Here is a 25,819-nt window from a genome sequence, read left to right as displayed (position 1 = left end):
TTACCTCAGACTAGTGGAACTGTGGAGGATAGACTGTGCTGGCACTTTGATAGTAGTAACGGTCAATATACTGTTAAAAGTGCATATCATGTTGAAAGGGAGTTAAGTTGTCACGACCCTTTGCTTCAAATGACATAGTGCAGATTTGGTGGAAGTGGTTGTGGTCTCAACAAATCCCACCTAAAGCGACGATATTTATTTGGCGGGCTTGTCATGATATCATACCTACTGGGGGTAACTTAGAGAACCAGCATGTCCCCTGAGATCAGTGTTGCCCTCTGTGTGGACATGGTAAAGATGATACGGTTCATGCACTATTCTGGTGTCCCAGGATTAAACCAGTGTGGCGGAATAACAGATTTTGGGAGAAGCTACAACCAACGTTGTATGGCAGCTTTTTAGATTGTCTCTTTAATGTGGAGGAGTCTTTCTCTACGGCTGATATGCAAGTCTTTTTGATGGTAGTGTGGGAGGTTTGGAATTATAGGAATCGAGAGATACACAACTCCAATGGCAGACAACTGGGTGATTTGTTTGAGTGGATTTCGGGCATCCTTGAGGACTTTAAGTAGTGTTGAATGATATCTCATGTGCCTGAAATGATGGAATTTGGCGAAATTAGGGTGGAGCTAGGGTAGAGGCCAAGCGCTAGATTCGGTTCAAAACGTCGATTCCACTTTAACCAGTCAAATTTCCACGAATTGGGACAACGTTGCAAAATTTTTCAGTTGGGCAAAAACTCAATCCTGTTGGAATTTGATTTCTACTAGTTGATAAAAGTGATAATTTCCAGTAGCTTTCAGTTTTCATTATTTTAGCTTCAATCAACCCAAATTCAGCTCAAATTCACCCCTATATCTGGTTGTGTGGCCAGGAATGACATTGAGCGGATGTTTAATAGCAGCTTCTGCTGTAAAAGTAGACTTATTGCACTCAGTTGAGTTTGCGATTCAGAAGGGATCAAATTAGTTGTTGATTGACTCTAAGGTAGACATTATGAAGATGTACATCTCCATGTTTATGGAGATCACCTCTTGAGCCTTATTGGCTTAGGGAAGCTGTATTGACAGATTCACTGTCAGTTAGTTCATAATAAAAAGCAGATTGACTTAAAAATAAATTTAAAAAAAAAAAAAAAAAAAAACACTAACCGCTCTTCGCGCCCGTATACTGCTAGTTCCGTTCAATTTGGCAATTATGAAACTTGGTGGATCCTCCATTCTTTCTTTTATGTCCCTTCATATTTTTTGATTTCCCGGAGCAATGTATCAGCATAACCGTTGGTGATTGATTTGAATACGACATGAATAGGCAGAACCAATGATGGCCAATTGGTGGAGGTGGACCTCTCCTCACTTGAATGCTTTCACACGCTTTCTACGTCTTCGCAAAGACTTTTCTACTCTTATCTACCTTTCTTTTCTAAGTCTTCGCAAAGACTTCTATACTCTTATCTACCTTTCTTTTCTTGCTCTATCCCTAGTCTTCACAATTCTCTTCATTGTGGTTCTGCTCTGCAATTCTACCTTCATTCTTCATTCTCAACTTACTACTCTTAATCTCTGGTTCCATTTTCCAATCTTTGATAACCCAAACTAAAGAATACAAAAGAGTAAAACAAACAAAGCTTGGCATCATTAATATTTAATATTTGGCAAAGGTATGTCCAATATTTTTTTTTATGTGTTTTATCTTTATAATTTCGTCCTGTGTATAAACTCTTAAACAAAAAAAAGAGTTTCTTATTAGTATTTCTCATTTACTCCATATCTTCTTATAGTAGCAACATTGTTTCTCGCTGTTTAACTCTGAAGAAAACTTTTAGGAAATGGCCGAGTTTGCTGCTCCAATTGTTGCAGAGCAGTTGGGTGCTCCCGTTGCAAGTTGGATTAAACGTCAAATTAGTTCTGTGTTCAACTTCAAAAAAAATGTTGATAATTTTAATGATAAACTCCATAATCTGAAACTTAAGAGAGAGAGAATTGAGCATGCTGTTGATGATGCAACCAGGAGAAAAATGGAGTTGATTGAAAGGGACGTTGAAGACTGGCTGCATCGAGTGACAGCACTTGATGAGAATGAAGAACGTTTATTGGAGGAAACAGAGAGGACAAAGAAGGGGTGTTTCTTTGGGTTATGTCCCAATGTGAAGGCAAGGTACCAGCTTCGTAAGAATTAGCTGAGGACTTATCAAAGGCTGTTGCCGATCTTTTGTTTTTGGCAGGACAGTTTACTAGTGTTTCATATCGTCCTACTCCACAAGGAATATTATTTGCAACCATCAAGGATTATGAGGCCTTCGAATCAAGAGCGTGCCATTTGGAAGAAATTATGAAGGCCTTAAAAGATCCTAATGTCAACATGATTGGCGTTTGGGGTATGGGTGGTGTGGGCAAAACTACTCTTGTGAAAAAAGCTGCTGAACAAGCCAAAGTAGACAGGATTTTTGATGTGGTGATTTTTTCGGAGGTATCTTTAAATGACGACTTAGGAAGGATTCAAGGAGAAATTGCAGAAGCCTTAGATTTCAAATTTAAGGCGGAGACAATTTCTGGGAGATCCAACCAGTTACGTGAACGTTTGTTGAAAGAAACAAAAATTCTAGTGATTCTTGATAATATTTGGGCAAGGCTTGATCTAGGAGAGTTAGGAATACCTTTCGGGAATGACCGTAAAGGATGCAAAATATTGGTGACATCTAGATATGAGCATGTATTAACCGAGATTGGTACTGATAGTTTGAACATCAGGGTTAATACATTAAATGATGTGGAGGCTTGGAATTTATTTGAGAAAATGGTAGGGGATGTCGTGAAAGTTCCCAATTTGCTACCTATCGCCACTGAAATAGCTAAAAGATGTGGAGGTTTGCCAATTTTGATTATCACTGTTGCAAGGGCTCTAAGAAATAGGGATGATTCACATAGTTGGAAAGAAGCCTTAAGACAATTAGAAAGGTTTCAAAATGCTGAATTTGATAAACGAGTGTATTCAACTCTAGAGTTAAGTTACAATCACTTGAGAAGTGAGGTGATGAAACAGTTGTTCTTGCTTTGTGGTCTGCTTGTAAATACTGATTATGCCGTTGAGGATTTGGTGAACTACTGCATGACCCTTGATTCTTTCAAAGATATTGATAAGTTGGAAGATAGGAAAAACAGGTTGCATAAATTGGTTAGAGACCTCAAATCCTCATGTTTGTTATTAGATGGTGAAAAAAATGGTTTCATAAAAATGCATGATGTGGTTCGCAAGTTTGCTATGTCATTTGCAGGCGAAAACCATAATCTGTTCATGGGAGAATATGATGGTGAATTCGAAGAATGGCCCAAAATGAATGTAGTTGCAAAGTTCTCTTCGATATGTTTTCCTCACAATTATATTCACAAACTACAAGAAGGGTGGGAATGTGAAGAGCTAGAATTATTTATTCTGCATTCAAAAAATCGTGATTTGGAGATTCCTAATTCATTTTTCCGAGGTTTGAGAGGAATTATAGTCTTAGATATTAAGAATACAATAATTCCATCTTTACCTTCATCTGTCTGTTATCTAAAAAACCTTCACACTCTCTCTCTTGATGACTGTGAGTTGGAAGATATAGGAATAATAGGAAATCTGGTTGGACTAGAAGTTCTCAAAACTTGCAACTTATGATGAAGGATGAGCTCATCCCACTTTTTAATGGGAAGGTATCTTTTTTCTTATTCTTTTATTGCATCCGTTGCTATGTGATTGACATTAACAGAGCATACATTTTTACTAAGGTAGTGCGTGAAAAAAACAATAATTAACTTTTTCCTTTTTTTTCTTTTGACATTATTTTAATATTTTATTTTCTACATCATCGTCAAATGTAATTCTGTGGTATATGTAAAGATGCATGGATAGAAACTTTTATTGATGCGTACTTTTGCATTCATGCATTGTCTGCTTTGGGATATATCTACGGGCATTCTTACCTCCCTCACGGACTTATTTAAGGAAATAATCCTAACTTCCCCACTGTTAGAATCCATAAGCCCTTTATGTCAAATTAAATGCCTTGGTCGGTTTTGAAAATTTTTATTCTCCATTTGATTTATCTATGCAAACCCATTCCAACCCCTATACTGTTATTTGTAATTAATTTTATTATCTACTGTATTTTAATTAGATGTATTATTATAGTATCATGCTTTCATTTCCAACAATAGATGTTGTACAATTATATGAGGATTAAAATGAAATTATACGAAAGTGGTTCCAACAACATTACCCATGAATTACTCTATTTTTGAAAATAATTTTAGGAATGTAAGAGTGCGTTTGGTTTGTTTTCTGTTTTGATGTTTTCCTTTTCTATTTCTATTTTCTATTTTATGTTTTCTATTTCTATTTTCTAAGATAGAAAACATGTTTGGTTTGACATACTGAAAAATTGTTTTCTAAAACATAAAATGAGCAGAAAAATTGGTCCTCCAACCTGAACATTATTTATACTCACATCAAAGCCTTTTCAGTGTAAATAAAATATTAACACTAATTGTGGCTTGAATTAAGCCATTTAACTTGAATAGAGATAGCCCAATGAAACTAGGCCCGAAAGAAATAAACCAAATAAGCTTTAGTCCAATGGCAAAGCTCAATCAAAGTAAAAGAAAACTCCAGAGAAGACACGAAGAATCTTGAACACAGTAAAGAAAACAAAGGGCAGCAATGGAAGCAGAGCAAACCTCTGTGCTATTAGAGGGTCAGACATAAATTATCTCACATGTCCTGATTTTGTGCCCAGATAACACACATTTCCCACACTTCTTCTTCTCCCTCTTTTAAGCTTCTGTAAATAACAGTCATCGATAGCAGCAACTATGGCTTCAACAATGGCAATTTTGCACGCAAAGTGTTTGACGATTTTCTCTTCCAAAAATAGCAGCAAAAGCAAAAGGCCAAGCCATTCTCAAAACCCACTTCCCTTCTCTCTCTTCAAAACCATCTCAAAATCAACTGATCTGCTCCGATCATTTGGTTTGACACCAGATCCATCTGCTAGTGAAATTTCTATGATTGCCGATGATGCCACCATTGACGACAGAGGTCACCATATTTCATGTTTTCGGAGATGAATACGGAAAGAATTTGACGGAGAATTCTGTGTCTTTATTCTCCCGTGTTTTTTATTTTAGAAAACGACTTTTTTATGTTTTCTATTTTCTGGTCCTTTTCCATTTCCATGTTTCCTAAAATGCTCAACCAAACATGTTTTCAGGAGCATTTTCTATTTTCTAGAAAATGAAAACAGCAAACGTTTGGAAAACAAGTAAACCAAACGCACTCTAACATTCTCTTCATCTCGTGTATATGCAGATAGTGTTTCCCAACTTGGAGAAGTTATATCTATTGGATATTGGGGCTGAAAAAATATGGGACAACAGTTTTCAAGGAATGCCACGTTGTTTTCAGACTTTGAAAAAGATGGAATTGCGGGGCTGTTATAAGTTAAAGTTCTTATTCCCTGTTGGTGTGGTAACAAGTCTAATTCAACTCGAAGAACTTAGGGTATATGGCTGTAAACTAATGGAAGGGATAATAGAAGGAGTGGCAAGTCAGATGGTCTTCTGAAAATTACTTCGCCTGAATCTTCATGATCTTCCCAAATTGAAAAGATTCTGCACAGGACATTCTATTGAATTTCCATCCTTGTCCTATATGTCTATACAAAGATGCACGGAATTGAAGTCGTTCATCTTTGATGAAAAGGAAGTGAGCAATGATGACCTCCCACCTCCTCTCTTTGACGAAAAGGTTAGTTTAATTTGTTTTATTACTTTGATGGTGTGTATATGAGCTACTAATATTCTTAAATATGATCATATTGTGTTGCGATCTTTTGGATTATTAGCTGATGCAACGAAATCATTTTTTAGGTGGAACTCCCTACCATTGAAACATTATTAATCTCCTCCGTTAACTTCAAAAGAATATGGCACAATGAACTCGCCCCAGAATCCTTTTGCAAACTAGATGATCTTTGGCCGAGTCGTTGTGAAAATCTATTGAACATTTTTCCATCTAATATGCTGACAAGACTCCAAAACCTACGACTATTGAAGATAAAAGAGTGCAAGTCAATGGATGTGATATTTGATTTGGAAGAGCCAAATGCTTTGGAGATGCATATTACAAAGGCTCCCATATTCAGAAAACTGAAGTCCATAACAATCAGTGGTTGTCCAAGTCTGAGATATATTTTTTCACTCTCTGTAGGCAGTGGTCTTCAGGAACTTGAGGAGTTACATATTGAAAGATGTGAGGCAGTTGAGAAAATTGTTGCAATGGAATGGGTAGATGCGGATGTTAGGTTCGAGTTTCCAAAAGTCATGACTTCCCTGATGCTTGGATACTTACCAAAACTAACAAGTTTCTTCTCTGGAATTCATACATCAGAATGGCCACTATTAAAGAAATTGGAAGTTATTAAATGTGACAAACTGAAAATATTTGCTTCTGAATGTTCGAATGTCCAAGAAGGGGCGTATGATGGGTATCTTTTTTTGCATGAAAAGGTATGTACTTAACTCTCTGCTTAGAATATCTAAACATCATTAAGAACTCAAAGTGTAGTTTAGAACTATAGATAACCACCACTCATGAATGACGGAATTAGCATGTCCTCCATCTTTTAAATATTATTGTTCATTGATGAAAAATAAATTGTAATCAATATTCAGCGATAATGGCATTAATAACACAATTAATTTTTGTTCACAAATGTATAGCACAAGTGGTATGAAAGATTAACAATTATTTTTGTTAATACTTACTTTCAACTCATCAAATTATTTTTCTATTGCATGTTTAAATTATGTGAAGGCTGCCACATATGAAATTTCTATATAGGTAAGTATGTATTTCATTGCATGTTGAGTGAATAATAACTCCTTCGTCGTTTTAACATTTACATAATATTTTGACAGGAGATATTCCCCAACCTAGAAAATTTGTCATTCAGTCAGAGTTACATTATGAAGCAAATGTGGCATGGAGAATTTCGAGCTGAAATGTTTTGCAGATTAAAATGCCTTACGATTAATGAGTTTCATGATGAAATCATCACTTCTTTTCCACCAGGTTTCTTTAAGAAACTGCCAAAGTTGGAACAACTTGTTGTATGGCGTAGTGATTTCAATGAGATATTCCCAAATGAAGGAGTCATTTACCCAGAGATGATTTCACCATTTTGCAGTCTCAAAATTCTGAATGTAGGACAATGTGACAGATTGAAAATTCTGTTCCCATCCTCACTGCTGTCATTCTGCAATTTGGCTGAACTGCGAGTAGAGAGATGTGACAAATTGACTTACTTAATGTCTTGCTCGACAGCTAAAAGCATGATGCAGCTCAAGAAATTGTCGGTAAGTGAATGTAAAATGATGACGTCCATTGTAGAATGTGTAGGGGAAGGCGAGGTAGAGGATGATATTATTTTCCACCAACTGAAAGAACTATTTATTTATTCTCTGCCAAACCTTTCAAGCTTCTGTGGCTCAGCAAAACATGCATTCAAATTACCATCATTGGAAAGTGTAATTGTGAGAATATGCCCCAATCTGAAAACTTTTTGTGAGGGACCACTTTCCACTTTTAAGCTCCGGAGTCTCGATGTATCACGTGGTGAAAAAAAGCTCTGGAATGGCAGCCTCAATTCTACCATACAGAACTGGTATAAAGAAATGGTACGCATCTCTTTAGCTTCTCGATTGTATGCTCTGCCTGCATAATGCACTCTGGTTTTAATTAATGTATGAGTTGATTGGCTAGACTATGATTTTAAGTTTGAAGACTTTATCTGCCTTTAGATGTTCTCAATCCAATGAGAATGAATATCTCCATGTGAAAAAAATCAGAAATTACTAGAGACGTATTAGTTATTTTAAATATGACTCCACTTACATAAGAACAAAATATGGCTCCACTTTCAGATGACCATCAGAATCCAGCGCATCCAGCGCCAATTTTTGACGCAGCTTGCTCGTAGGAATTTCACTGCATTGCGGAGGCTTCCATAGTAATACAGTCTGCAGTGAGAGGTAAGGCATCAGAAATATGTAATAAGCTGAATATAGACTTCAATACGTGAAGTGTTAATCTTAGCTCACTCCACTCGCTTATGTAAATAATTTATTCATTAATTTCAGTTATTTAACACACGTTGTTTGCAATTTTACAGGAAATATTGCACGTAGAACTTTTGAAAGTTTAAAAGGAGATACTGCTTTGAATTAATGTTTAGAAGACCGTAGACGTCATATGTATATGCGATCTGCATAATGCATCATCAGGTGAGAAGCTCATGTACTTGTACAGAGTTCCAATGACTACTTATGAGTAATTTCGATCATACAATGTAGCTCCTGGCCATCTTATTTGTATTTCTAACATAAATGTTTTTTTATTTCGGAACTCAAAAAATTTCAGGCTCCAACAATGCCTCTCTTTAAAGATGAAGGTGTCAAGTTAAGCTTTCTTTCTGTCAGGTGAAGGTGTGTGCCATGGACTTTCTTTGAGATGTGGAGTGTTGGACTTTCTTTGAGATGTGGAGTGTTGTATTTTTAAAGAGAGCCAGTCATGTGCTCTGCTTGAGTCTTACAATAGTTATATTTATAGTGCAAGCAAGAATTGGATTTGGTTGGAACTCTCATTTTGTTTGGCCATCCTGACTACAAAGTCGCAATGCTTATGAATGTTGAGAGAATAGAGATAGTTGTATTAGTAGTGGTCATTAATATTCATGGAATGCCTGATTCAAAACCTCATTGCCGCCTCTGCCATTTGGTGTTGGTGCTAACCCACAATAATGTTGGGCATCCCTTGCAGGCATACAAAAGGCTGTGTTGATGAGATTATTACTTCATTCACAAGTGGAAGACTTACTCTTACAAGTGTGACAGCCATGTATTTATATGATGGATAACCCTAATACACTTTGGCTTTAGCCCAAAACATATTAAACTATAACTGAAAACCCCTTAATACAATTATGTCCATGGTTCTTATACAATAAACCTAGACTCGAATGTACTTTGAGATATCTCAAGATGTGAGCTATAGTGTGCCAGTGAGGCACTTGCGGTTAAAACAAAAACGGACTCAAGACACTCATAGAAAATTCAATGTCAGGCCGAGTAACTTTTTCAAAACAATAGCATTATAATGTTACTTTTTCAAAACAATAACATTAAAACATTAAAATGTCCATTTGAAACCCTAAACAGTGAGATTTGACAAAAATAGGATGGGGCTTGCAACAATAATGTTGTTAGTCTTGATCACCACTTCGAGAGTCATACGATCAAATTCATGCAATTCTGACAATGTTACTATTTTAAGGTTACTATTTCAAAATAGTACGACTAAACTTTAGAAGATTTATTTGAGACCCTGAAAATTGAAATTTGATAAAAATAAGGTTGGGTTAGTAGCATAGTTACTAGTCTTGATCAATAGATCAACACGTCGAAACTAGTCATCCGATAAAATTTTACGTAATTATGATAACGTTACCTTTTTAAATGTCACTGTTTTTCATCCCAAAAAAAAATGCTTCACAAGCTCTTATAGATAGTTTTAATTCTTAATTGTGGAAAACATGTAATTACGTCGAAGAAAGAATTTTAAATGAAGAAAGAATTTTAAATGAACCTATGTATCCAACAATTCACTACTAATGATGGACGTTAGAAAATTCAATCTCGTACTTCTCATTAATGGCCACCATTATTTAATCCAATTCATATATATAATGGAAGTTTTTCTTTAAGAAAACTTTTTTAATTATTTTTTGGACCTTGAAAATGCGCAACAGTTATCTTGGAACCACTGAGCTCCAACTCTTCAACTTCCCCTTTTCCAACCACAACATATGCAAGCACATCTCTTGATCAACATCCATAAATATTTAGATAATTGGGAATATTACAATTCAATTTAAGCAATCTCACCTCCCTCATTTTTCTCTGAAATTATCTACATAATACTTTAGAACAGAGTTAAGTGAACCCAACACTCGAGTGTATCACGTAGCACCTACTGCAGTTACAGCACCTCAAACACTTGGTTTAATTTCCCACGGTTTCAGTTTTGCCAAACCATACCTAATATTGCACCAATCTTCATATGTTGCCTGCGCTACAGAGTGTCGGTGAAACGTCTAACTATTATTCAGTACCAAAGAGAAGTGAACTCTGCCCCAAATTCTTCCGGTTAAAGACTTTTATGATGCTGATGAAACACAAGTCAAATCTACATATAGGTGAAGGCATGTCAAGAAACAAGAAATCTAGATTTTTCCAGTAATACTGCAGCAACTGTCCTTAAGTACAAACAGTCCAGTCCTTCAGTTGGTGTAATCCAAAGACACAGAATAAAAAAAAATATATAAAGGTTAAGAAAAGCCATAAACCAAAATTATTTACAGTAAGCTAGACAGGAGTGATCTTTATGATCCACTAAGGTCATAATGAAGGAAAGAAGATTCTCCAAAATTGCAATAAGTAATGAAGCCTAATGAAATAGAAGATAAAGGACTGCAGAACTTGAAAAGTAAATAGATTCCATATTCTCCATTAACAAAAATACTTGAGACCCAATAATTCCTCAATTTTTTATCTATAACCATAATCAAAAGTAAAATAAAATTATCAAAAGCAGCAACAGTACAAGCTGCAAATTTAAAAACAGGGCCATATTCACATGATTTCCTTGACCTACAATAGCAATAGGAACGGCTCCCAAAGGTTATCTTACATAATGGAAACAAGTACCCTACAAGCAACTTAAAAGTCAGACAATGGCATACCTCCAACTAAAATACCATCAATCTGCAGCAAAATGTATTGGGTCTCACCTGTGTACAAGTCTACAAGATCCGGCAGAAGCCTAGTTCAGAGATAAAGGGAATTCGCAAACATAATACCTCTGCGAAGGCTTTCGCTGGCTGCGGCAAACTTGCTCTCCAAATTCACTTCTCCCACAGCATTAGCAGCAGCACGCAACTGAAAATTAACCAAGCAAAAACAAAACACTTTAGCATTTGAACTCAAAACTTCCTTTTCCAATAGCTCAATCAGTAACTTATTCCTCAATTCCTCAAATCTTCAAATCAGGGGCGAAAGAAAGAGAATTTTCATTCCAGGAACTATCTATTGCCATTAAACTACTGTCTGTGAGCTCTGGAGATGGAATTGAACAGCAATTGAAATTGGTGGCAATGTTCCATCTGCCAAGCATGGCTGCCTTCCTCTGTTAAACTAAAGCTACTACTTGACTTCGACAGCCAGACTCAAAGCCCACCACAACCTATGAGAAAACGAGGAGGCGTCCATTTCTTTATATCAACCAGATGAGATGTCACTTCCGTACCACAGGATCAGACACACGGAAAACTAGTTACTAATTCTTGAATTATTAAAAGAGTTAGTTACAAGGAATCCAAGAACTACATCAAAAGATTTAATACTTTAATTGCTTTCCTAACTGTAGCAGAACATGATAGATAGAATTTTTGTCATTCGCTGAAACTTTGAGATCTTCTCTTTGAGTCTTGTTTCCGGTGGGCTCCAGATCTTAAGAGCTAATGGCACTTAGTTATTGTTCTTTACACTTTATTTGCATCATTCAATAACTAAAAAAATAGCACCTCTTAACCTCTTATCACTTGAAGCTACAAAAAAAAGAAGTTATCCCAAACAAAAAGTAGCAATGTAAGAAGCGAAAAATCAGTTTCACAGAAATTCATTCCATGGTCAGTTTTTCACTCATCTCATGAGATTGCTCTCCACTCAGTATGTGAATTGCTGAAGAAATAATCACCCCTGTTCTATTCTTGACACATTAAGGTATAGAGCAGCCAGAATAATAATGACAATGATACTTTGAGTTTCTGATCACATCTATGAAATACAACTAAAATCAAACATTCTATATTGAATACTCATGAAATAGTGGCATAAACTGATGGACGAGTGCCTCCAAAAGATTATTAATCAGCATATATTGTAAAAGAGTAGCACCGAGAAAGATAGTATCTTATCCTTCTCTCTGGATGGCACCACCTTGAGGTTTGGAAAAGTGTCATCTTTGCGTAACACTTTTTCTTGAAATCACCATGTGCTAAAGCCTTGGTGCATCAGATCGGCACAGCATAGTCCAGTCCATTATACACCATCAAACTAGCTCATTCCCAAAACATCCAATAATTTCATCTCATTTTTTCAGTAATTTTGCATTCAACATTATTTTCCAACATTTCAATATGTTACTTATCATATTGATCTGTACTGATACTTAACGTGAAAAATGAAAAGCTGGGCCATTAACCAAAACTATTCCAAGTGCATTGCAGCCTAAAAGATAGCTAAAAGAAGCAATCTTCGAAAATCCAATCAGTCTTACCTGGTTAAGAAATTCATCAAGTCTTCTAGCACTCCTAATGATACTGCCTTCAAAGATGTCAGTCATTTGAATAACATCCGCAAAACTTGCCCCCTGCAGGAAAAATACAGAAAAACAGAATGTCTAAAGTCAAGAGCGAAAAAATGTGAATGGGATCCAGCAGCCCAACTTGGAACATCACAACTGAAATAATATTCTTATATTTCAATACCTACGATCCACCATGCATCGGTGATACTAACAGAAGTAGGGAGCAAACCATGTGAAAAAGGAGAGGTTTGATTAAGGAAAAAGAGGGAAAAAACTGGAATACAAAATAACATTTGACTAATCGATCCTCAACAATAGAAATAAACAAAGTCATTTTGTAACATTGCTGACACATCTTCATCGACAATGTTTTACAACCTAAAGACACCTAACTATCAACACTCGAGGCTATCCAGACACATAATTTACAATATGATTCATGCATATTTGTTTTCCAAGGGCAACAACATAGAGTTGGGAATAATAGTAGTGAATCTGATGACAAAGAGGGGCATTGATAAAAGATGGTTTTCCCTGGGTGAAATGACAAGTGTATTCATGTAACAGTAGAAAGTGTTCATTCCTTAGCCAGACAGATATATGGCCATTTTGTGGAGCAGAATTGACTAGGCGGTAAGACTTAAGAGTAATGAAAACACATGTTTGTTCCCCCAGTGAGTCTACAACTTATTAGATGTGGAAAAGAATAACAATTGTCCTCCTTTAATCTCATCTCATACTTACACAAAGCTGCTTACTAAACACCAATGGGCAGAGATAGGGGTTGCCGCTACTTAAACACCCAAACTGCCTATCTAAAACAAGACCTGGAAGCAGCAGCTTCTGCATAACAATGCCACTGAATAAAGTTACTAACCTTTGACCAACAATAGATTACATCCATCAAAAACGGCCTCACTGTTGACTCAACGTATTCATCAACATTTATATCTAATTTGCATTCATGTTGTATCTGCAACCACACAAAATTAATTTTCACTGGTCTCAGTCATTCGACATGAAAAGGTAATTACAAGAGAGAGGGGGAGAGAGAGAGAGAGAGAGAGAGAGACCTCTGCAATTTTTCTAGCACTCTCTTGAAGTTGTTGTAATGGTTTAGCAAGTTCCGTTCTCAAATGAACTTGTTCGCTTGATTTGTCAACTGGAATGAAACAACTTGCAAGTGCCGCAACTTGGTGAGGATCAAGGTCATTGAATGTACCTAAACAATATTCATCCTTAAGTCAGACATCAAGCAGATAAATAGAAGTAAAAATTAGGTGCTGCAGTGACAAGGATGAAGCCACTCCAAAGGTTCATAAAGAATGGTGAACCAAGGAGACTAGACTTAACTGACTTCCAGAAAAGTTGCAAATGGTATGAGATTGCAACAATAATCACATGTCAATTGAACTAAGAACCACATAAAAGCTAAGAGACCATGATCATATGTCTCAGTTAAACTGATCTTGTTGTCAATTTTTTCAACTGATAGACCCAATCAATTCCCTATTTAACCGGATAATTCACAGGAAATTTTCAACGATTGCCAGTGCTGGGTTAAAATGATTAGCCCAGCTTGCTTATTATAATCCATTAAACCCAGAACTCTGACCAGGCAGTCTTGCATCGTGCAACAAGCTGTTCACCCAACCATATTTCAAGCAGGGCAGATAATTACAATATTGAAATAATATTCCACAGATCATGCAAACAATAAGGAGAAAGTGCTTATAATTTCACCATTGAACATCAGTTCAGTAACTAGGAGTTCATCTCCCGTGTCTATCAGGCAGGCTGCTCTTCCCTTCAACTGGACAATACTATCAGCATCAATATGGCCAAGCTTTTTCAATACTCGTGACCTATTCCTCAGTTCATCACGAAATTTTTGAAGCTGCAAGAAATGGCGAAGAATTAATTCCAAGTCCTAAGTAGAGAAAAAGTATATTGCAGTTTTGAAGTGGCTCGGATGACGATGAGGACTTATGTACTATGTATCAAAATAACAGCATTAGCTCTTTATTTATTGACTTTCCATAACTTACTGATACATGTAATCTAAAGATTGATATAAATAAAGAATAAAGAACGAATATCCAATGCTTCCAATTTCCAAATTTAAGATAGAGGCAGAAAAAAGGGGAATAAAGAAAATATGAGTACGATATCATTTATACTTCTTTTCCTTTTACTGGAATAGAATTTTACTAAGGCACCAATGGGATGCAGCCCAAAAGATAACAAGGAGCGCAAATTAATAAATCTCGTGTTCATACAATCAGCAGTAGTGACAGAGTCTTGTGCACTAGGTGCGTACGAATGTTTTCAACGTGTCATATGTAACTGATTGAGAATCAAACAACAAAGGGAATCACCTGTGAATCACGCATCTTTGACTTAAGTTGTTGAATTTCGTGATTCACCTCTGCTTTCCTTTGGAAACATTTAATTTGACCAACGTCTTCAGACTGCAGCAAAGTGAAGAGTAAGCACAATTGGTAGGAATAACAGCCAAAGCAACTAAAACAAATATACCCCTATTATATATGGCAGAAAGCCGTCGCTTCCATCAAAAATCTGATAGGGACAGAAAGGTGGAGAGTTTACTCTACATACTATGACTTACCTTGAGCAGGGGATGAGCTTGCAACTTCCTTTCTAATTCCTCAATTTGACTGACCAACTCAACAATTTCTGGATCATCTATATTCATGTCCTGAGAATCAACATCAATAGAAGTTTGAAATTCACAGTACAACTACTAGGTAACTAAAGCATCAGCATTTGACTCATTGACTAAACGGAAAGCATCTTCCATAAAATAAAAATTCTGCTGCTGCTAAATGAACAGAATACCTGAGAAAAAGAAATTAAAAAGGAAGTTTACAACTAATAAGAACTAAGGGAAGGTTGGGGAAAAGTTAAGTGGCTTTGTGGGTTTGGAAAATGTTTCCATGATTTCCTTTTCTGTTTCCATTTCCTGATTTTCAATTTCCCAAGATATGTTTGCAAACTTTTTCAAGATTTATATTTAGTTTATAGAGACCGCTAAAACAAAAAACAAAAAAATAATAATAATAAAAAAAGAAGTCCTGCTTGTCTACATGTTTGGAACAGTCTTTGACCGACAAGAAAAATACTTTTGTTGTTCTCAGCATACCAAAATATAGAAACATGTTATAGATGTTTTCTATGTTTCTGTTTCTAGAATACACCTCCAAAAGTACATTTATTATTCATAGATAACCAAATAGAATTTCCATTTATTTTTCCCCCAACTATTTCTAGAGAAACTCTTGGAAACTATTTGCAAACTAATTTTAGAAAACAAAGCCAAACACACCTAAAATTTCCACAAAATGCATTTGGTTAGATTCAAATAAGTGGGCTCTGCATCACATCAGAGAAGGGTAAAACAACGATTTATTGTCTTTCTAGAAAAAAGTTTCAGAAAAAAGAAACCAAACATTTGAATGAAGTTTTCTATTCCCACGGAAAATAGAAACAAACAGCCCCTAATACTGTTTCTCGAGGCAGGGATACCAATATAATCAAACCTCAGAAGTAAAAGGCTGGAAATAATGTCTCATTTACTGGTAAACAAAGCTGTCAGCCTTCTAAGTAATGGGTGAAATAGAACTCTTGTAAATTTTTCAGGTGCACACACACCTTAACCGATGTATTGACAAAATGGGCCACACGAAAAAATATCCATTAGCATTCCCAGAGGTATTTCTCGCTGACTGAGCTCTCTTTTTGGATAGTGGGCACATCCCACCTGAGAATGCTTTTGGGCTGGCTCTGTAGTTTCTGTTGTTTCTCTTTGTACTCTTTGCCATAAATAAATAAAAAAGAAGGGCTCGCTCTAAATGGCATCACCACATGAATTAGTGAAACAGAGTGCAGGTAGCTAAACTAGTAACTATGTAAGCGCGGGTCAAAACTACATACATTCTAAATTGCTAATAGACACTACATGCTAGCACAATCCTTACAAGAATCTCATCAGTAGGCTAATGCAATGACACCTCAATGCAAGATGCAACTATACAAGCACAGAACTTTTACATGATAATGCATTGAATCCCCTAATTCCATTCTCAATCCACCAAAAAGTTTAGCATAAGTATCTTACTTTTCCTCTTTGGACTGCAAAGAAAACAAAGCAATGGGTTTATTGTTCCATCTGAGCGCTACCTTTACGGGATTAAGCTTTGGAAGACCATTAGGAAATCGAGTTTCCAGCTCCTGCACTGCTAGCAGTATGCTTTGCCTTGCTTCAAGCGGCCGGAGATCGGAAGGGATAGATATCATGATTTTGCCTAGCGAAGAAATTAGGGGCAGCTGGACAGGGACCTGGCAAATGGAAATGGACATAAAAATTTCACATACAGTTGTAAATACAACATAACACTGAACCAAAATTGTAAGCCAATGTTCCATGAATCAAACTCACAACATGCATCTCTCCCTTATCCCCAGGACGGGGTGGGCATGGCTTTGGCCGTGAACTGCTGTCACTTGAACCTGGCGAACAATGCAGTAAAGTATCCACTATATAGTTACTGCCACGTGAAGGCATCGACCCTGCCCCTGAGGGCTTTTTCATGACATTAACAACAACTCCCCAACCCCAATCTGTTCCTCCTTCTCTTACCTTGACCTGCAACAAGGAAGAGCTTTTCATGAAGATGTCAAATTGTAGTTCAAACAAAGCCTGCATCACTATAAATCATTTAAACACCACCCGCATTCAAGCGAATAAGGTGAAGCCACCATCAAGCCTTAGCAAGTGCGGGTGCTGAAAAACAGAACGAGTGATCTGATATAAGAAAAGCATCAAGATTTAGGTCAACATTACATTGACAGTGCAAGAAAAAGAAGGTGGAACTGCTGAAATTGAACTGAAACCACTTTAGCAACATCAGGGTGTTGATTGGAAAGAAAAAAAAAATGAGAGGTGTCTACTAAGGACAAAATAACAAGCCATAATGTTGTATTATACTAACAACTTAATCAGAGTAATGTGTTACCAGGATGTATGCTAAACTAGAAGGATACTTTAAGCACATACCAACCGTCCGGGACGAAGATAGTAAAGAACTCTCTCTGGCCTTGTCATTTCTGACATCATCTTCTTTTCAAGTTGGACCAAATCAAGTTTTAGTTTATGATAGTCAGCAACTTCAGCCTTCAAAAGATAGCAGAAGTTCATATAGCGTTACTGGAAATTGTAACAAATATTTAAATGTAAAAAGTGAAAAAATAAAAATTATTACTTCTCCTGAAGCATCAAGCATGACAACTTCCTCTTCTAGCTTTGACACCTTTTTATCTATATCAGGTAAAGCCTAAAAGAATCGAGAATTTATGAGTTATTAACTACAATTTATCAAATACCAAATGATATCATATAATAAATAGTGGTTCTCCAGATACCTTCTCATACTGAAATTGATGGAACGAATTTTTTATCACATGTTCAGCGGTGAATTGGCCATCGGCACGGCTCATTAAATTTAATATTGAGTAGTAGCTGAGTCTGAAAGTACTGACAAGAGGAGCTGGTTTACCCAAAACCATGTCCTTGAGAGTATTCATCTCCATCTGCAAAAACCAATACAAAATACGATCTGATACGATGGAAGACCATATATTTCTCTTTTGTTTTGTGCATCAAACAATGGACAATTCCATTGCTGTAGGACCAACTTAAAAGCTTAAACGAGGAATCCTTGTGTGCAGAAGTTCTTAACCAAGAAGAGTTTTTAAAAAAAAAAAGAAAAAAAAAGACGAGGAAATTCCCCAAGTTTGGCCTCCATTGGACTATTCCAGCTGAGTAAAACCCAAATCTAGTGTCACTCGCAAGCCACTAGCATCAATTTGAAATTCAACATGCACTAAGTGAGATTCGAACATAAGACCTCCAAATTTATGGCTGGTCCAAGAGTCAGAATTCCCTTCCTGGAAGAGTAATATTTGGCCAAATATATCTGATCCTGTCACACTCCCACAAAGTGAAAAAGCAAGCACCTTGACACCTGGCTCCTCACCTCTTGATGCTCTGCTAGTTGCACATAGATGTGGTTGTTTCATCAAGGTGCCTACGTAAGCACCAGAAGCACGTCCGGGATCCGACAACATTGACAAGAAACAGTTCCATTTGGATAACTTGAAAATCTTGGGTTTGAGCTTTGAATTTTACAAGGTACGCCCTAGGTTAATAGCAGTTAACTTTGCAAGGATGTGTACAATGTGACCTTACCTTAGAGAAATTCACATCATGCTTACGAAAAAATTAAAATTTAAAAAAAATCCTTCTTGCAAAATATACGAAGAACTTTTCACATTGAAAGATTTTTCCACTGGTTAAAGAAAAATGTGCTGTAAAATGACAGAGAAGTACTGCAAAAAGACAATCACTAAAGCTCAAACAATGAAAAAGAGACCACTAGCCATGGAATTACCTGTTCATCAACCATTATAATACAAATACCACGCAGATCCTTGCCACGTCGTCCGGCTCTTCCACTCATCTAAGGGATTTAATTCTCGTAAATACAAGGCAGATAAACAACAAAATGCCTTAAAAGTTCTGAAGCGACAAAACCTCCCTTACCTGTATATACTCACCAGATCCCATGTATCGGTGACTGTCACCATCCCACTTCTTAACAGAAGTAAAGACGACAGTTTTTGCAGGCATGTTTAAGCCCATGGCAAACTGTCAGACAGTAGGCTAATTATAAGAGCTGTTAAAAAAATTCCAAGCCAAAAGCTAAATGATAGCAATTATAAAATTGACAAGTGACCTCGAAGCTAGAGGGGAGAGAAAATAAATAAATATGAAGGAACATAATGGTGCTTGAGCTTAATCTTACTGTCTCTGTTGCAAAGAGGGCCTTCACAAGGCCTTCCTGAAAGAGAAGCTCCACTAATTCCTTTATAACAGGTAGAAGTCCAGAATGATGAACAGCGATTCCTCGCTGAAGTAGCGGCAACATCAACTCAATGGCAGGTAAATTTCTGTCTTCTTCATTCAAGCAAAGTATAGCATTGCGAAAAACCTGTTCCACATCATCTTTTTCCTCTGGAGTATTAAAATCAAGTTTGGACATAGACATTGCATGTTGCTCGCACTCCCTTCTGCTAAAGCTGAACACGATAACTGGCTGAAATTTCCGTTCCATAATCATCTGAAAGTTGGGAAATACTGAACTAGCAAATCAAGGCTGAATATTAAAGGTATATGATCTTAAGATAATACCTTGTAAGAGAACTCAATTCTAATAACCATATAACTTAATTTAATAGACTACAAGCATCCATAATGACGACACAAGAAGAGAAGATGCATAGTGCCAAAGTTATGTCAGAAATTTCCTTAAGTAAACTGATCAGAACACTAAAACAAATGTGGTGGCTGACAAAGGACAACTAAACATCAAAAACCCTCCAAAACTTCCGAGTCAATCACGATTTGATGAAAGTACAACGTAAAAGAGAAAGGGATCATCACTGATGCTTTTCTAAAATTAGACAAAAAAGATCAAGTTTGAGTCTGCAAACTCGTGCAGCATATCATAATCACTCCAATGTGAAGTAACACTGTGTCCCGAAAGCCATTATATGTCTTGAGAATAACCTAACATGTGCTGCGTATGGCCTTCAATTTAATTTTAAAACACTAGTATTTGCTATTTAGCACTAATGGAAACCATTGTCTACGTGCAGGTGTAGTGGTGTGTTTATGTGTGGGTGTACTGGCAGCTAGGCCAATTTCTAGAGACAATACTATCACAGGACTTTCGATAAAAATATGATCCTTGCAAGCAAAGTAAAGAAACAAAACATTTTGAAACGTTGCTATTTAACTATTCAGCCTTTCCAATCAAAGAGACATTTTGTAATGCAAACTACCAAGATATATTACAATTTTATATTTTGACACCCAATATTGACCAAATATCTTTGGCTTCCACAAGTAACATCGTCTACACTGCTGATCCTTTCGTGTTTAATACAATTAACTTCTAATCGTTGGTTTAAAAGAAGGAAGCTACACAGTCTTTACCATGTGCACGTCGGGTATCGCAATTAAAATATTAATTCACTTTTAAACATAATCAATTATTTTTCTTGTCTGTGAGTGTAACCGGGGGGCACCCTTTTGGTGCCTTCTCTGCAGTAAAGATTCCTCTATCATTCAGAAACAAAAGATATTTTTAACTGGAGCAGACCACTAAGCATTAAAAGGAATTGAACACAGCAAAAATATGATTATGTGAATACCTCCAACGTCTTTATACTCTTGCCACACGCCATCCTCCTTTCACCATATCTCGAGGATTTTAGGACATGTTTGCAAGTTGCATTTATGAATTTAACACTCTACAACTTTCTCCTTGTTTGCTTTCATCTCTTTAGTATTCATTTATTTTGTTTCTGCACTCTAATACTCATTTTGTTTCTTATTTCTTTCTTCCCCATGTGGTTTATTGTTATTAATTTATTATTACCTTTTGTGCACCCAAGTTGCATCATTCCCGTTTTCTATTGAATGCCTGACATAAGAAAAGAACTTGCACAGCTGTATCGGAAAGTTCGAGACTCAAAAATGAATAGTTACATGAAGAGACAATTAAGATTACAAAACATACAACTGCAATTGCAAGTCATGTTGATACAAACAGTTTCATAAGGAATGCATAATTACAAATTACTCAAGTCAAGACTTAAATTCATCAGTTATCATCAAGAGAGAAAGAAGATGCATTAGCACAAACTGTATCGATCAATGACATATATAAGCAAACAATAACACATCAACATAATTCCACATAACAACCTTGCAAAACAACGAATAACTTTAAAAAATCATTAGCAATGGATAAGAATTGAGGACACACCTTCACAATTCTGTAGATGTCAGAGCCCCCAAAAGCAGTCCCATTTCTATTGATTCTGCCGCTGGCTGTCCCATTTGCGCTCTTTTTGCCCTCACCTACTTTCTTCGAGAAAGTTTCCTGCATAGTCACAAAATTTTCCTCCCTAAATTGCTCATTCTCATCGACCACAAGATACAGCCCGCTGCCCCCAATAGGAAATACATAATGCTGCAAGGGAGTTGGCCTGAAATCAGTGTACACCACATGGCATGGCTGCTTGTGCAAATGACAAATCCACTCTGCAAACTCAGTGGCATTTGACATGGTTGCAGACAAAAACACCATCTTAATCTCTGGTGGCAAGAATATAATGCTCTCCTCCCATACAACCCCTCTTTCTCGATCCTTCATGTAGTGAATCTCATCAAAAATAACCCATGCCACTTCCTTCAAAACCTCTGATCCCCTAAACAGCATTCCACGTAGAATCTCTGTGGTCATGACCAAACAACTTGCATTAGGCGACAGGGTTACATCCCCAGTCATTAGTCCCACATCTTGAAACTCCTGATGCAACTCCCTATATTTCTGGTTACTCAAAGCTTTCAATGGCGATGTGTAAATAACTCTCTGCTTATCCCTAAATGCCATTGCAATAGCATATTCAGCCACCGCAGTTTTCCCAGCAGAGGTATGAGCTGAGACCAAAACGGACTCGTTTCTCTCCAGACACGCCACTGATACCCGCTGAAACGGGTCGAGTTCAAACTGGTAGCTTTTAGCCATCTCGCCATTGAAAACAGGGTCCGAGAGGGTCCCATGGACAGCTTCTTCTTTCGTTGAAACGTAGCCACTGCAGACCGCAACCTCGTGCACACATGTGCGGGTCAAATTGCGTCGTTTAGAGTCGGACTCTTGGTCACTGCCCGCCGATGATTTTTCAGGGGTTTTTCTCTTCCCAGACGTTTGAACTTCAGTTTCAAGCTCCTCCTCCATTATTAGGGTTTACTCGAACTGGTTGAGAAATTATAACCTAAAAAGTGATAAAATGCTTATTCCCGCTACTTAAAAAATTAAATAATCAAGCAAGTTCCGATCTTTTTGTTCGAATGCACAGACAACAATAAAAACCTTAACATTGCAGGACAGATGGTCATAGAGGGCCAAAATTGCATACCAGTACAGTAAAGGCACGAAAGTAAAAACCCTAAACCTCTCCGGGGTCTGCTTGCTCCTCTTCAAGCTCAAGCTCTGTTGCCGCCTTGCCGGGTAACTTCTTCACCCACACGTGTCCCAATGTATCGCAGCTACAGTTATTCCTGCCGATTATTTGTAGACGGCGAATTGAAACGGCATCAATGGAAATCTAATAAGAGGATTAAATAGGTTAAATACAAATTTAGGTTCCAATTTTTTCACAGCAATTAACAGCCCATAAGCCCATTGGGCTTGTTCACCCCATTTGAAAGGTAAAAATTAGTTGACGCCTTGATAAGGGTGTCTTTAGTAAACTTAGAACTGTAACTAAAGTTTATCCATTTGAAAATACTAGATTTAGCTTCACTTGTTCATCAAATCGATGGAAGGTAACGGAAATTTGTAAACTTGTTTGAATTCAGCATCATAAAAAATGTAGCATTCTTCTGTTGGACCCTGCTGAGCACATCAAATTCGGATGGTGGTGCATTGCCAGTGTGCAAGACTGGGAAAATTTTGAGTGCCAAAGAAAGAGAAAGCTGCCAGTCCTTTTTTAGCATGGGTAAACTAGTTTGTGGGTATTGTTAAAGATGGTTGGGGATTATGGCTTTCCGAGGCTAGGAGGAATGGATTAATAAAATTGATAAAAAGGATTTCAGTTTAAAAAGTTTAATTCAATTTAATTGTATTGAGAAAATAAAATTGATAAAAATTTGAACGTCACACAAATGTTCAATCATGAAATCACACATGCGGTTTGTGTCTCTTACACAATTATTTTACCAAATATGACCTCTAGTCATATTGTGTCACATGGCAGTATGTGACCCATCATCATTGGATGCTCTCAGCAAGTCGGCAGGCAATACGTGGCAAGCCTAAGTGATTTGATGGTAACCGTTTGTTCATTTTGCAAGAATTATGATCTTGTTTAGTTTGGAATTCAGGATTATGTTGCTATAAATCAGGATGTTTTAAAATGCATTGTCTAAAATAGCTAAAATCTAGGAAATCGTCTTTGGAACCATTTACGTGTACAAAAAAGCGATTTGTTAGCAACATGCATGAGATTTTAGCTAGATAAGATCAAAGCAAGCCAGAAGATTGAGGAGTTTCCATACGCTGCTAATTTTCCGCTATTGTGCATCAATTGAGGATTGGACTTGACCACCTTCGACACTTTAACAAACAAGTGACTTTCCCACGACCATCCATCAAGGACAAATATAAATGATAACCGCCAACCTCAAATCATCAACACCATGCAAGAGGCTTACTTTCTAGGGGAGTGGGATGAGACTCATGTAGTTTGTAACCCAAAAACCTCCTTGAATGAAGCTCATGATCTGAATTCATCACCATTGATGCACTTACGTTGAAGATGCGAAGGTTACAGGGGAATCTAGGTAGGCAACCTGAGCAGCAAATCAACAAGCATCATCCCATGATCTACCACTTCGTGTCGTGTCACTGCACATATTGATGGCTTATAAGAATAGGCGGAAGCATAATTTGAAGATTTGATGTTTGCTTACTAATTTCTCCAGTTGGTCGATTAATCATGTATGAAGGCAACTAATTCTATTGCCCACAATCTAGTAAAACACACTTTCCTAATTCAAGGATTTAGAGTATGGGTTGAGGGAGTGTTGTATTAACATCACTAATACCCACAACAATAGCACCAAATTTGATTTAGTAAACCAATTAACACAATCTAAGTATTCGGAGAATTAATCAACCAATAATATCAAAGTAGTAAAGAACACAAACACAATGATATATGTGGTTCAACACTCAAAGGCCTACGTCCACTGACTGTAGAGAACCAATTTCACTATATGGAGAAGTTACAAACCAAGAGAGACTATCCAACACAAGTATAACAAGCCCACTCTATAAGCTATCTTATTGCTACAAGCTCTCTCAAAAAGCAAACCAACGGAAAAGACAACAAAGATAAGAAACCCACTGACCCACAAGGCAATCGGACCCCAAAAGCTGCACTCTTGGATCCTTTCACTTTCTCTCAAGTGTTTCCCCTTTGTAAGTGCTCTCTCTCTATTTTTCTCTCTAGACGGCGCCCCAAAACTAAGTTAGGTCAAAAATCCTTGCAAATTTTCAATTTATAGACGTTGGCCCAGACAGTCTCGATCAATCGGACTGAGTCCTAATTGATCAGGAAACACTTTGTTTCCAAAAGTTGCTCCTCATCACGAGGTGGCCGGACAACAATAACATGTTCAAAAACGAGCCAAAATCTACAAATCTCCACATTGACGAGTTTCAAGCAAGTAAACGATTCCACTACTCTAAAACACTCCACCAAGTCAGAACAAAACACCAAGAACGCCAACAAGCAAAAGATAGACGCCAACAATCAATGCTCAACTTGAGCCAACACAGGAAGCTCCTGTTGCTGTCATGCCGCTTGTTCAAGCAGAGAAATTATCCTAGGAACAATTTCAAAGAAGATCAAATCTACATGATATGTGAGCCCCTTTGTTTGATTTGCGTCTAGTGGAGATGTAGCTGTTGATATTTCATTGTATTCCTCTTGAGTATTTTAGTCTACATATTATAACTTGTGTCTCTATTGGCCTCCAGTTCTATTACGCATTTATTGAGTACATGAATATATACTTGGTCTATGACCTTTCCAAAAAAAATATAAATATTTATGAATAAATTAATTATTTAAAATATGCGATTCAGTTTTTGACACTTCAAAACAATCGGTTAAACCTTCAAACATTATTGTGGTGGGTTGATGCACGAGACTGCATTTGACTATGACAAGACTTTTTTCCCGAAATGCAATTGGTAATCTTGTGAAATAAATTATTTGAATTGTGCATATTATTATCAACCAGGGAGAAACTAGACAGTGAGCATGGAGTAATAATTCCACATTTATCTAACCCAATCCATATGCTCCCATTTTTGGAATGGAAGGGGCTCCAATTCCGGCTCCAATTCTTCCTTAAAAATCATGATTTTTATTTTTGAAAATGACATATTAGAGTTTAGGAGTTAGAAATTAGTATTTAGGGTTTAGAATTTAAGATTTAGAGTTTAAAACTTAATTTTTAGTTTTTAAAGTTTATGATTTAGGGTTTACGGCATAAAATTTAGTATTTAGAATTTTTCTCCAAAATCAACTATAATCTAACATTATGAATACCAAAATACTTAATCACACATTTTAATTCATGATTTAACATAATTTTGGGGGAGAATTGGAGCCCCCCTAAGCATACAAGTGTTGT

General features: G+C 36.8%; 2 protein-coding genes across 7 annotated transcripts; one reads left to right on the top strand and one right to left on the bottom strand.

Annotated features, from left to right (window-relative positions):
- Positions 1–1,465: 1,465 nt before the first annotated feature.
- On the top strand, positions 1,466–8,808 carry LOC119993329 (probable disease resistance protein At4g27220). Of its 5 annotated transcripts, none has more exons than XM_038840415.1 (7): positions 1,466–1,660; positions 5,347–5,784; positions 5,907–6,545; positions 6,957–7,715; positions 7,962–8,069; positions 8,210–8,321; positions 8,458–8,808. In XM_038840415.1, the coding sequence occupies exons 2-5, from the start codon at positions 5,689–5,691 to the stop codon at positions 8,046–8,048; spliced, it is 1,581 nt and encodes a 526-aa protein (XP_038696343.1). In that variant the 5' UTR covers positions 1,466–1,660; positions 5,347–5,688; the 3' UTR covers positions 8,049–8,069; positions 8,210–8,321; positions 8,458–8,808. The 5 variants fall into 5 exon arrangements, with proteins under 5 accessions (XP_038696343.1, XP_038696346.1, XP_038696345.1 ...); XM_038840416.1 differs by lacking the exon at positions 1,466–1,660 and adding an exon at positions 4,335–4,732; XM_038840414.1 differs by lacking the exon at positions 1,466–1,660 and adding an exon at positions 4,335–5,076.
- A 1,104-nt stretch (positions 8,809–9,912) lies between these two features.
- Positions 9,913–22,712, bottom strand: LOC119993220 (DExH-box ATP-dependent RNA helicase DExH10). Of its 2 annotated transcripts, XM_038840240.1 has the most exons (18): positions 22,531–22,712; positions 21,375–22,386; positions 19,347–19,661; positions 19,085–19,189; positions 18,933–19,001; positions 17,905–18,072; positions 17,745–17,816; positions 17,540–17,656; positions 16,922–17,128; positions 16,663–16,821; positions 15,092–15,181; positions 14,841–14,933; positions 14,206–14,359; positions 13,536–13,684; positions 13,340–13,435; positions 12,433–12,525; positions 10,955–11,033; positions 9,913–10,281 (listed from the first exon to the last, which is right to left on the bottom strand). In XM_038840240.1, the coding sequence occupies exons 2-18, from the start codon at positions 22,347–22,349 to the stop codon at positions 10,253–10,255; spliced, it is 2,970 nt and encodes a 989-aa protein (XP_038696168.1). In that variant the 5' UTR covers positions 22,350–22,386; positions 22,531–22,712; the 3' UTR covers positions 9,913–10,252. The 2 variants fall into 2 exon arrangements, with proteins under 2 accessions (XP_038696168.1, XP_038696167.1); XM_038840239.1 differs by lacking the exon at positions 9,913–10,281 and having other exon boundaries at positions 10,575–11,033.
- Positions 22,713–25,819: the final 3,107 nt, after the last annotated feature.

The sequence above is a fragment of the Tripterygium wilfordii genome, chromosome 23 (assembly GCF_013401445.1).
Source record: "Tripterygium wilfordii isolate XIE 37 chromosome 23, ASM1340144v1, whole genome shotgun sequence".
NCBI classification, from domain to species: Eukaryota; Viridiplantae; Streptophyta; class Magnoliopsida; order Celastrales; family Celastraceae; genus Tripterygium; species Tripterygium wilfordii.
This window is presented reverse-complemented; position numbering and strand designations above follow the sequence as displayed.

Excerpts from the sequence above, each read along its gene's own strand:
- LOC119993329 (XM_038840415.1), top strand. The coding sequence starts at position 5,689 with ATGTCTATACAAAGATGCACGGAATTGAAGTCGTTCATCTTTGATGAA. Across the intron at positions 5,785-5,906 it reads CTCCTCTCTTTGACGAAAAG|GTGGAACTCCCTACCATTGA; the intron begins GTTAGTTTAATT and ends ATCATTTTTTAG. Across the intron at positions 7,716-7,961 it reads AGAACTGGTATAAAGAAATG|ATGACCATCAGAATCCAGCG; the intron begins GTACGCATCTCT and ends CTCCACTTTCAG.
- LOC119993220 (XM_038840239.1), bottom strand. The coding sequence starts at position 22,349 with ATGGAGGAGGAGCTTGAAACTGAAGTTCAAACGTCTGGGAAGAGAAAA. Across the intron at positions 18,073-18,932 it reads TTATAATGGTTGATGAACAG|ATGGAGATGAATACTCTCAA; the intron begins GTAATTCCATGG and ends TGGTTTTTGCAG. Across the intron at positions 14,360-14,840 it reads CAAAGATGCGTGATTCACAG|CTTCAAAAATTTCGTGATGA; the intron begins GTGATTCCCTTT and ends CATTTCTTGCAG.